Genomic DNA, 12,819 nt, shown 5'->3' on the forward strand with positions numbered 1-12,819 from the left:
CTCAAAATCAAAAGTCCAAGAAAAAACAAATAGCTCTAAAAATACAAAATAATAAACAGGGTGGCCACTGGTTTTTCAGAAATTTCCTCCAGGTTTTTTAAAGTTATTGTTTTTGGGTCTATTTTTAGTATAAAATAAACTTTAAGGTTAAAACTATGTTAAATAGTACAAAAACATTAAAAAGATGTAAAGCTAATTAAAATGTGTTTTTTTATAAAAACATTTTTTGATGATAGCAAGAATTTTTAGTTATATGACATATTTTTTGTGTCGAATCAAAACTTTACTACTGAACATGTTAAAAGTTGTTTATAATTCTAGATTTTTTAGTGATTTTTTCTTAAAAATTCAAGTTTTTCCAGGATTCAGCGGCCACCCTGAATAGAACAAATAGTTATAAAAGTATAATAAAAAATATACAAACTTTTTTAGCAAATAATTTAATTATAAAAAATATACAAACTTTTTTAGCAAATAGTTTTTCACTCAAGCTCAATTTCCCATCTCCGTCATTTTCTTCGGTGAAAATTTCCCGGAAATTTTTCAAATCTACAAACTCGCCGACGTCGTCCGATAATGACGTCACAACGCCTTCCACGTCGTCGTGCTGCTGTGACGTCATAGTGACAAGTTTGCCGATGACGTCACCGACAATGCGAGCCTCCTCGCAGTTGTGACGTAATAATGGGGTTATTTTTGTGAGCAACGAAGCGTGGCAAGCTCGAAAAAATTCCCATTTGTCACGTGACCTTGAAATTGGAATATTGTGTTGATTTAATTTAAATTTTGTTCAACTTGTTGAAAAACTATTAATTTCCTTGTAATGTTATACTTGTTTGATAAAAAAAATTATAAATTTCAGTTTTTGAAACTTTGATGATTTTAGTATTTAAGCAACTATTCACGTTTTAGTAATCAATTTATTATCAACTTTCTGGTTTTAAATCTCAGATGCAATTTGTCTTTAATTTTTTTATTAGTTTATTTGTTCACTTATTGTTGGCATATTTTAATAATTTTATATTTTTTCATCTATTTATTTAGAATTTATTAATTTCAGCTTTTTTTGTGATCTAAAATATGGACTAAAAATATGTTTAGTAAAAATACAATTTATTTTATCGGGTGAGCTAGTTTTTTATTTATCTAAAATAAATGTTAATTGAGTTTAACACATTAATTTTTCTGTAAAAAACAAGTTATTTGATGTTAATAAAAAAAATAAATCAAAATATTATCTCACTGTGTGGTGAAAAGGTGGTAGGTCACAATAAATTAATAATATATATCAATACAATCTCATAAAACTTAACCCCAAACCCTATAAATATAATTTTCGATTCGTGAAGCCTTAACATAAAAACATTCGTTTATATAAACTTTCAAATATTCAAGTAATGATGTAAATGTATCAAGATAAAATTTAATTCAACCAAGTAAAAACAGTAATTTTGTTAAATATGACAAACTTTTTCTGATAATTTTTGAATTGATGCTTCACTTTAGCAATTGCTTCATTATTTCTTTCTATTTCTTTTTCGGCTTCAGAAATCTGAATAACACGTTTTAATTAAAATTTGTAAAGCTTTAATTAAAAAAAAAGAAAAAGTTGACTGTCAAAATACCTAATAAGTTCAAATAAATAAAAGTATTTTGTTTGAAGAGTACTTAAATTTGTTTAAAAAACTAAAAAAAATCTGTTACTATTACCCTATTTAGTTTTATAGTATTAAACACAAAAACTTTACCAAACAAACTGTTAAAAAACATTTAGAATAAACAATACAACATCAAAAAAATTATCAATTAAAAAAAAATAATAAACAAACTTTAGAAAATGCAGTTGTTTTTTCAATTTTTTTATCAGAACTGTCAGAAGCATTCCTTCTTGCGTTTATTATTATTTTTTCATTATTAGACATTTCTGCCTCTAACTCATTTAGTTGGTCCTGTAACTATTTTGATTAAAATTTATAATTTATTTAATTGTAAATATATTGATTAAAAGTTTAGTATAACTATTTTGTGACTTAAAATAAAAAGACAAAAAAAAAACAAATAAAACAGCGAATTTAGAAATTTCGATTGAAAAAAATCATTACAAACTCAAGGTTTTATTTTAAACAACTTTCATCTTTACTAAATATAAAGTTTTGTTTCAGTAGGTTATAAATGAAAATATTAAAAATCTTAAACTGCTTCTTCATAGTAACTACTTCAAAAAAAACAAGACAAAACTCATAACAGTGATTTTATAAAAACTTTTTATCAAAATACCAATAAAACAAAGCTTATCAAAAAAAAGTAAGTAATAGTTAAAATTTTAAAATTATTTAAGAAATTTTCAAATGCAGTCTTTCAAACATTAAACAAATAATTTTTTAGCCCAAAAAGTTTAAAGTTTGAGTATGTCTAAAAATATTGTTTCGTTTAAAGATAAAAACATTGTAACATTTTTAATTAAATATTTTTGAATTTACACCGAAGTGTTTCAACTGATTTAAAGATAATTGTTATTCAACTTAATAAAATAATAATACTTCAGAATAAACCATTATTAGCGTAAACATTTTGTGAAAATTCAATTAAAATAGTAACTATAATTTTGTTTTATAGCAATAATCTAACTCTAAAATATTAAAGATTAATTGTAAAATACACTACTTTTTATCTCAGCATAAAATAAACCTAATGCTAAAGTTAAACCGCATAGAATTAAAATTCAAACCGCATCAAATTGAAATTTATTATGTATCTTCCGAATTAAATTTATGAGAAAATATTTTGTGTTCTTATTTGGAATTGTTCAATATAAGGTGACCTAATTACAACTTGAACGAAAAATTTATTGTTTAAAATCTAAAATTATTAGACAGTATTTTAGACATACTTAAACTCATGTCTGAGCTTTAATTTGAGTTGTATTCTAACAAATAAAAGTTTTACTGCATTTAAAATATACATAAATTATTTTTAATTTACTTGTAGACAACTTATCTATTGTAGACATAAACAAAAAGTGTTATGAAGTATATTTATATTTAACTTTCATTTGAAGTCGGAAATTTTACAAATGTTATAAATTTATAATATTCAAGTCTTGTTTTATGCTAGTTTTATTATGATTACAATTTTTTTGATTAAATAAAGGAAAATAAATAATAAATTTGTATAAAGTTCAAAATTTAATATAAATTTAATCAATTGGCTTAGTCATAAGCATCATAACTTAAAGTTCTTCAAATATTTTTAAATTACAAGTTAATAATATTAAGTACAGATATAAACAAGAGTGTACTTTATGATAAAATAAGTTACATGTTATTTGTAGTAGAAGCATAAACCATATTAATATACATACAAATTTCATAAATATTAAAAATCAGTTTTAAATTAAATATAAAACCAACTTTGAACGTTGAATTAGTTTCCGGTTGGGTGGTTTTGTTGTTTTCTGAAGAAATCTTGCCTTGCTAAAAATAAATAATATAATGTAATTACAAAACTTTTAATTTAATTTGAACTAGTTTCATTAAAATGTTAAATGTTATATAGTCAAAAATGTTTTAATTTCATACACTGTTTTAATATATTTTGTAAAAACACACATTAAATATTTTATGATTCTTTTTTGTATTAAGACTGTTTGAAAAAATATGTTTGTTTCAAAAGTATTAGATTTTTGAAAGCAAAAAGTTTAATTAATCAAGATAAAAAAAAATTCTAGCTCTTAAAAAAAACACTAAATAAAAGTTATAATAGTTAGAATAAAAAAAAAAATAACTTGTATGATTTTATTTTTCAAAGATTTTATTTCTTGTTCATATTCCAATTTCATTATTTTGCTTTTATTTTCAGTTTCTTTTAATTTTTTGTTTTTCTCATCTAATTTCTTTTCCATTTGAAGTAAGTGACTAAAAAATTATTTATTAAAAATTACAAATAAATATTCAATAAATATTTATAATTTGTAAACATTAAACACTAAAAAATATTTTTCTAACTTCAAAAATTTTAATTTAAATTTACAGCAGTAATATTTATTATAAACATTAATAAAGAAAAAAACTGTTAAAAACAATTAGTTGTTTAATGGTAAAACATTGAACCGTATAGATAATTTTTCAAAACTATGATTAAAAACTTTATAACATCTGTTTATTAAGGGTATGGGGGTGAAGCACTTTTTTACATGTTGTTCTTACTTTATAAAAAGTAGATTATTTTTCAAATTTTGGTCATAAACTTCTTAAATTTAAATTTTACTTGAATTGTTACAAAAAGATTTTATGTATTAATGCAAGGAAAGCTTTCTGAATTTTGAGATTGGTTGACAAAAAATAAAGGGTAGAATCAACTTTTAGTACACAGATTTAGAATTTTTCAAAATTCGGAAAAAATCGGCAATAATAAATATTTTCTCAATAAGATTTATACAATTATTTAGCATATAGTAAGAAACATGACAACTGTAAATATAAAAATATTAACTTGTTGCTTTAAAACTTTGAAAAAATATTGAATTAGAAGAACTGTTAGTTTAAAAACACTAAAAATATAAAAACAACTTAACAAATATTCAACAATTTATATTTTTAAAACAAATACAAAAATTGACAAAATTTAAATTTTCAAAACTAAAAAAACTGCTACTTATAAGTTTATTAATTTATGTAAACTTAGCATGCTCAAATAAAAAATCAGGTATACTATCAAAATCAACCGCTTTCAAAATTCACCATATTTTATAAAATGTCAATTTTATTTTTTAATATACTTTATATATTTTTTGGATTAAAATTTTTTTTTTAATTTTCACTATCACTGAAACCCCTAACCTCGATCGGTAAGCTGATAAAAATATTGTATCAATTGATCGAATTTGACTGGGCGGATTTTGAACATGTCCCAAAAATTAAACCGTAAATAAACATTTTTAACTTGCAAAGATTATGTTTCAAAGTTAAAATGCTATAAATGCTTATAATGCTAACTAAAAACCACATTATTACATTCATATCAAAAAATATATACTGTACGTATATAACAGCTCAAAAAACATTTAGTTTTAATTTTCAACAAAAAAACAAATGTCGAAACTTTAATGTAATAATTTGTTAAAATATTCAAGAAGAATTACCAACAAAATTTGAAACAAACCAGAAAAGTTTAATTCACTATTATTTATTTCAATCTAAACCAGTTTACGAGTGTTCAAAATAACCAACTTATCTTGTTGATTTTCAAATGACCGCTTGCTGGCTTCTAATTGGTCGTAGGAATTGTAACTTGATGGTAATTGGTCGTTGGAATATTTACTTGATTGTGATTGGTCAAATTCTTTCTGCTGATTTCGAAAACTGATTGTCAGATCACTAATCTCCTGAAAAAAAAAGTATATATATTGTAATATCATCTATTTGAAATTATATGTTCTGTAAAATTACATTATGGAATAAAAAATAAAAATTACATATTTTTTAGTATTACTTATTGGATTAAAAACAAAAATTATACACTTTATAAGAAAACTGATGTCCTGAAATAATCAAATTTGAAAAAATCAGAGTTTTAAGTAAAAATAAATATTTTGTATTCTACTTTAAATCAGAAATTTGCACATACAAGATAATAAACTAATATTAAACGTAATGACAACTAATAAAAACAACAATATTAATTTATAAATATTACATAAAAAGTAATTAATAAAAACGATTAATATAACTACATACTTTAATTGAGATTATTATATTACTTCAGTTTCTGAGACAAAAAATAATTAGCGTGTATATATATCATTAATATTTTAATTTATTTAAGTTTCCTAATGTCATAATTTAACAACTTATAATAATTTTATAATATATTTATATCTTAAAAAATCGTACTTATATTATATACTGCAAAAATTATATAAGTATCAAAATTTATCATCAGAAAAATTTTTTTTTCTATACAACTTTTACACTACAAAATAGTAATATATAATTCAAAAAATAAAGTTTTTATAAAATTTTAAAACGTGTAAAAATACATATTAATAGTTTAACTTGTAATAAACAATATTGTTTTTATAATAAAAAAAATATACAATCTATAAATTTACCTTATTTAATTTAGAATTTCAACAAGTAAATTTACATAATATTTTATATATAATCTAACAATTTACCTTATTTAATTTAGAATTTTCAACAAGTAATTCATTATAATCAAGCAAATTTCCATTCATGGACTCTGTATAATCAGATCCAATAATTTCTTTCAAGTTTTCTTCGTCTGTAGACTACAATAATATATTTAGTAAATTAAATTACATATATAAGAAATATAAATTGTAACTATCAAAAAATAGCAATATTGTTAAAATTTCCAATAATAAGTCTCTCATAAATTATAGTCAACAATTTAGGTAAGTTAAAAAAAGTTTTAGGGCTAAAAAGTAGATAGTTTAGTTCAAGAAAAAAAAAAACTAAAAACACTTTATTTGATAATAATTATATAGATAGAAGTATATAATAATAAAATTTTTTATTTAAAAATTTAAAATAAATTTAAACCTAAATAAATAAATTTTATTCAATAAAATAGATAACTGAAATGTACTTTTAACTGGGTTGCCACTCGTTTTTTCAAAATTTTCTCCAGGTTTTTAAAAGTTCACATATTTGGGTCTATTTTTAGTTTAAGATAAAAACTGTGTTAAGTACTATAAAAAACATTAAAAAGATACTGTAAAGCTTCTTTAAATGTGTCTTTTAATAAAAATTTTTTGATTATGACAAAAATTTTTAGCTATATGATGGATTTTTTATGTCAAATCGAAATTTTACTACTGAACATGCTGAAATTGTTTTAAATTCCAGGTTTTTCTAGTGATTTTGTTCCAAATTCCAGTTTTTTTTTGCCTAAATTGTTAAATTCCAGGTTTTTCTAGGTTTCCAGGTAAAGTTGTAACCCTATTTAAAGTTTTAAAAACAATAAGTTAGTTCTACTTAAAAACAAGTTAAATAAAAACTTGTAGTAAAGGTTTAAATGTTGAATTTAAGTTTTATTTTAAATTTAACTAAACAATACTTTAAAAAAAATTATTTAAACTTACAGAGTAGATATCAAAAGAAGATTTTGAATTCGAATTTTCTATTTGCTCTTTCAATAAGTTTATCTGTAAAAAAATAAAATTTAAATTACAAAAATACTTTTTTGAAATAACATTTTAAAAAGTCAATGTAAAGAATAATATAAATTAAATTTTAAACTTGTTTTCAACACTATAACAAAACTTTATTTAGCTATTATATATTAAAAGTGTAAACATTTGATAAAAGTCCAAAAAAACTTTGATAATTTTTGTTAGAATTACTAATTAAATTAAAAACGGTTAAAAAAAATTAATTAAGGGATTAAAGTAGAAAGAGTTACTGTTTAGTATAAAAACTTATGAGCTTCAATAAAGTATGAGAAAACTAATTTTTTATACTAAAATTCATTATCTATAGTCAGACAGAAAAAAAAAAATTAGTTAAAAACAAATTAAAAAGTAAAACAACCAGCTAAATTAGTTATCAAATAAGTAGTTTTCTTTTAAAGAAAGTATCTAAATAAATATACTTAAATATAAATCAACACAACCCTTTGATAATATTTATAGTTAACAAAATTAATTTTATATAACTATAAAAAAAGTTATAGTACTTTGAATAAATTAAATCTAAAACACAAATAATTAAACACATACTTCTTGTTGAAGCGATGCAACAGAATACGATTCTCGTTTATCCGTTTGGATATTTTCGATTTTCCGCCAATTATTATCCAGATTGTCGAAGTTATCCGGAAAGTTTTCGGCCGATTTCATTAAATTTGACTGCCTACTTGACATTCGATTGTAAATCTGTTTATTTATTTTAATATATTTATTTATTTCATTAAATTTGACTGCCTACTTGACATTCGATTGTAAATCTGTTTATTTCTTTTAATTAATTTATTTATTTTACTAAATTGGAATTTTTACTCGACATTCAGTTATAAATACTTTTAATTAATTTAATTACTTTTAATATATATATGTAGACTGTATTGTGACATCATATTGTATATCTGTGAATGTTATGCTGGACTTTAACTTATGTACACCAAAAATAATGGAAGAAAAATTTAATTAGGTGTTTGTCTATTATGAAAAGAAGATTAGTATCTAAAGAACTTTAAAAAGATGAAATAATGAAAATAACAGAGCTTTTAGTAAAAAGTGCAAACCCAATGAAATTTATGGAGATTAAAAAAAAATGAAAAACCAATTTTTAAGAACAATCTGGCCTGCAGAAAATATAATTCAACTATCCTTTAAAATAAAAGAGTTTAAGAGAAACTGTTTCATATTGAAATAAAATGTTAACAAATACTTCGGCAGTTTATAAGTTTGTATACCCAAGTTATCTGAATACCAAATATATTGGAGAAACAGAGTGGCGACAGTTAGAACGAAATACTACACCAACAAATAGTACAGTATTTGCTCATATTTAAAACTGTAACTTTTGTCAAAATTGTGATAAAACTTTTAACTCTTTTGATGTAATAGAACTTGCTAAAAATCACAGTAACTTATTATCAATTGAAGCAACAATAAATAAAAGGTTTTAGCATATCTTAATTGCAAACTTAATCCTGATAAGGTTCAAAATTTACACTTAAAATTTTATAACAACCCAAATTTTCTTAAAATCATTCTTGCATCGTTATCCATAATTTATTGATTGTCAATTTTTTGTTTAATTTTTATGATTAATTAATCAATTTTGTGAGTATTTAGTATGTTTTGCAAAGAAGACTAGATTAATTTTGAAAATAGTGATCAATATAAGTTATGATATGAAAAAATGGTTTTATTTGCAATTAAAAGGTACCTTAACACATTTAAAAGTCTTCAAATACCTATGATTTTGGCATTCTAGTTAAATATTCATTAAATAAACTTTATTATCTTAAAAATTATTAAACTTAAACTGACATTATAACTTAACTCAAGTCAAAAGATTAAACTAACAAAATAAGATAACAAATTTGAAAAATTTATTTAAACTGATTAAACCTTTGATGAACTTAAGATTTTAAACAAACAAAAAATGTTTACTTTTCTGATACTTTGTAAAATATTCAATAACTTAATCTTTTCATGTTACTCGAATAAATATTTGCATTAATTACGGACATAAAAAGCGCTTAAGATCATTATGATTATTTTTAAATGGCAAACCACTTAAAATATCTTAACACTAAGGTTTTTGTAAACAGAAAAAAAACATCTTATCTGATACAATCAAATATTTTTTAATAAATAAACGTTAGTAGCTTCTAGTTAAGTGAGAAATAGTTTTTCTGTATGATTTTTGTAGACAATATTATTCAACTTACAAATTTATATCGTATATAATATTTTGTAATAAATATTCCTACTTAAAATAATTTAAGTAAATATGTTTCTAATTACAAATCTAAATCATATTTTAAGTTTAACATATAGAGAAATGTTAATAAACAAAAAACTTTGAATAAACACAAATTATACAAAAACAGATAAAAACTTTACAATTTTATTTTGTTTAAACTAATATGTTAATAAACAAACAAAATTTCTCACATTTTCTTCAGGCTCTACTGATTTATAATTTTCTTTTCTTTGGTTAACCTTTACTTCATTCTGTAAAACAATAATTATATATTTAACTAAGTACTTTTAGCTTCTTTTATAGAAATTCAATGCTTTTGAAAGTTATTTTAAAACAAAATATTTTTTTTAACTTAAAAAAATATATTGTCAACATAAACAAACTGTATAAACTTTTTTTTATTTTATCTTATAACAACAACTAAAATAAAAAACGAGTTTTTAAGTTAAACGAAAAAGTTTCACGTTTGTTTTTTTTAAACTTGAAACTTCTTAGTATTGTTTTTACTAATAATCAAATTTATTTTCTTTGAAATAAAAATAAGTTAATTAGAAATTAAAGTACAACATAATACATAATAAAGATTATCTAAAATATATAATATAATTAAATTATCTAAAGGAGCTTTTATAAATTTATTTAATTAATCAATTAACTAAAAAACTCTTACAAAAACTATTAAACTAAGTTTTATTAAAACGTTAGTTAAAACAGAAAAACTAACTTTATCATCAAATAATTTGTAATTTAATTATAACTTTATATTTTGTTGTAGTTATTAAAATGTATAAACTAACTTTATTGTCAAATATTTTATTGTTTTGATTTGACAATTTCTTCTTTTCATTTGCATCTCTAATCGGTTTTCTGTTGAAATTTTGTTTTTATTAAACTGCTTAATTACTGTATAAAATTGAAACTTACAACAAATTTGTTTTAAAATATACAAAAATAACATTAAGCTGAAAATTTATTTAAACTTGTTATTAAATATTCTTATCACATTTGTATTTTTAATTGTATATTACAGTTATATTAAAAGTTTAATTTAAGCGAGCAACTTTTTCTAAAAAACATCTGGCGACTTATAAAAAGATGGAGACCTAAGTTACAAAAAATGTTGTAGATAGAACATTAATTAAGCTTTAAAATTTCAATATTAAAAATGTATAACTTTTTTTTTTTCAAAATCCGTTCAAAAAGTATGTTATAGTTTGTATGAAACATATAAAATATTGATTCATATCTGTTTCAATTTTGATGCTTTATTATCTTCGAAGTATATTGTATTCGCGCGAAAAATAAGTATTTAAGAACTATGACGTAACAATCTACCGATCACGTAAGGTACAATCAACTTTATGACTTCATAAAACTATTCTGTTTCGAACATACAACTAATATCGCGTTTAAATACAAACAAACATTATGACGTCACATAAACCAATATTATGACGTCACACCCACCTGAGTTCAGAGAAGTCAAGAGTCCTGCTTCTCCCTTCCTTTCTCCTTTCTCTGATCCTCGCCTTTCTCCTCTGAGATCTTTCAGAAGTCGACATCTGATCTCTGAAAATATAATAATCAAATTAATTATTATAATAAAAATTTAACCAAATTAATTATTAGTTTAATTATTATATTAATAAATATTTAACCAAATTAATTATTATATAAATAAATATTTAACCAAATTAATTATTATATTAATAAATATTTATACAATTTAATTATTATATTAATAAATATTTAACCAAATTAATTATTATATTAATAAATATTTAACCAAATTAGTTATTATATTAATAAATATTTAACCAAATTAATTATTATATTAATACTCTCTGATCTAGAAACAGTTTATTCTCCAGAAAAAATATCAATTCCCTAAGAAAACAATACAAATGAACTAAATTGCTTTACTGATAATAATTTTACATTTAAAAATTATAGTAAGATTTTTCCCTGAGAATTTAATAAGTTGTATCAAGATTCAGTGATTAAAACAATATTGTCATTGTAAAATAAAAGTGTCTTCAAGTCTTCAAAATAAAAAGACTGTTCGTTTGATAACTAAAGTCTATACGGTTCTATCCGAACAATACAAGTTATTTCTTTAGATTAAAACAACTCTTTGTTTTTTATTCATCAAGCTTTTTAAACCATGTTATTATAATTAGCATTGTAAGAAAGTTTTTGTAACTATTGATAACCAATTGTAACATACAGTATACGTATACAGAAATTACTTTTTTCAATTTTATTTTACACAAACGTTTTCAAAATAACAACCACAAATTTTGAGTAACTTATTTTTGAAATACAAATATTTTGTTTTTCAAAAACTTTGTTTCCAGTCACTATTGAAGTTATATCTAATTTAAATAACTAATTACTTTTTATTTTATGGCTTTAAGACATATAAAAACTTTCGGTTGATAATAAAGTTTATATGGTCTGCTTATCAACTTGAAATAAATCTCACAATTTATTTCAACTCTAAACATACACAAATTTATTCCCCATACCTGCTATCTTCTTTTGTATTTGAATGATTGTTTTTATCTTCTTTTTTGTTATTCGGACTCGTAACTCTGCTCCTTCTAGACGATGTTGTCACTTCATCGGTGGACGAATCTTTCTGCATAATAATATAAAAAACATTTAAATAATTTTTTTTTATTTATGCTAAGATTCTGTTTTATTAAAAAAATAAATTTGTTACTTATATTTGTTTTCTCCGTTTTCTACTAAATTATAAAACAAAATTTAAATTTTTGTAAAAAATATATAAAAGAAAAAAACAAATATTTTTTAGACAGTTATTTGAATATTAGTAGGACATTTTTTACAAAAAGTGTACTATAAAAGTAGATATAACACTAAAAAAATATTCTAAAATTGGTTATTAAAAATTAAACTCATTAAGCATTCAATATCAAAGTCATATTTTTTAAGACTTCAAGTTGTTTTAAAACTTAAACAAATCCGTATGTTGCCCAGTTAGCTTATAAATTAGTATTTGATTAGTAAGTAAATCTATATTAAGTTAGTTATTTATATCAAATAAAAACCTAGCTTAATAGCGCGTATTGTAAAAGTTGACAAAGTAAAGGTTTGTTTTTAATTAAAAAATGGTATCTACAAAATGTGGAAATTGTTTATTAGTATTTACGTACTTAACAAAACAAGTATACATACTAATTTATAATTTATCAAACAACTGAAAACAAACTTTATTTTTAATTTCATCTTCAATATAAGAAGTCGTCATAATTTCGCAACTCCTCGATATAACGTTCATCCAGTTTTGACGGATAAAAGAGGTAGTTGCAATTAACTTGTAAGTTGCTTTCAATGT

At 21.6% G+C, this 12,819-nt stretch overlaps 1 protein-coding gene across 3 annotated transcripts in view; it reads right to left on the bottom strand.

The window, feature by feature from the left end:
- Window positions 1–12,819, bottom strand: part of LOC145830209 (uncharacterized) — a 59,516-nt gene that overhangs the window by 13,101 nt on the left and 33,596 nt on the right. For 2 of the 3 annotated variants that reach the window (XM_082938134.1, XM_082938132.1), the window contains 14 exons: window positions 12,694–12,819; window positions 11,987–12,099; window positions 10,926–11,027; window positions 10,256–10,325; window positions 9,650–9,709; window positions 7,742–7,897; window positions 7,106–7,168; window positions 6,176–6,289; window positions 5,229–5,383; window positions 3,785–3,914; window positions 3,411–3,473; window positions 1,830–1,955; window positions 1,470–1,552; window positions 464–749 (listed from right to left, as the gene is read on the bottom strand). In XM_082938134.1, coding sequence (XP_082794260.1) covers window positions 464–749; window positions 1,470–1,552; window positions 1,830–1,955; window positions 3,411–3,473; window positions 3,785–3,914; window positions 5,229–5,383; window positions 6,176–6,289; window positions 7,106–7,168; window positions 7,742–7,897; window positions 9,650–9,709; window positions 10,256–10,325; window positions 10,926–11,027; window positions 11,987–12,099; window positions 12,694–12,819 — 1,647 coding nt within the window. The remainder of the gene's footprint in view (window positions 1–463; window positions 750–1,469; window positions 1,553–1,829; window positions 1,956–3,410; window positions 3,474–3,784; window positions 3,915–5,228; window positions 5,384–6,175; window positions 6,290–7,105; window positions 7,169–7,741; window positions 7,898–9,649; window positions 9,710–10,255; window positions 10,326–10,925; window positions 11,028–11,986; window positions 12,100–12,693) is intronic. The other variant, XM_082938133.1, reaches the window with a different exon arrangement.

Source organism: Thalia democratica, chromosome 2 (assembly GCF_965202585.1).
Source record: "Thalia democratica chromosome 2, ktThaDemo2.hap1.1, whole genome shotgun sequence".
Lineage (NCBI taxonomy): Eukaryota > Metazoa > Chordata > Thaliacea > Salpida > Salpidae > Thalia > Thalia democratica.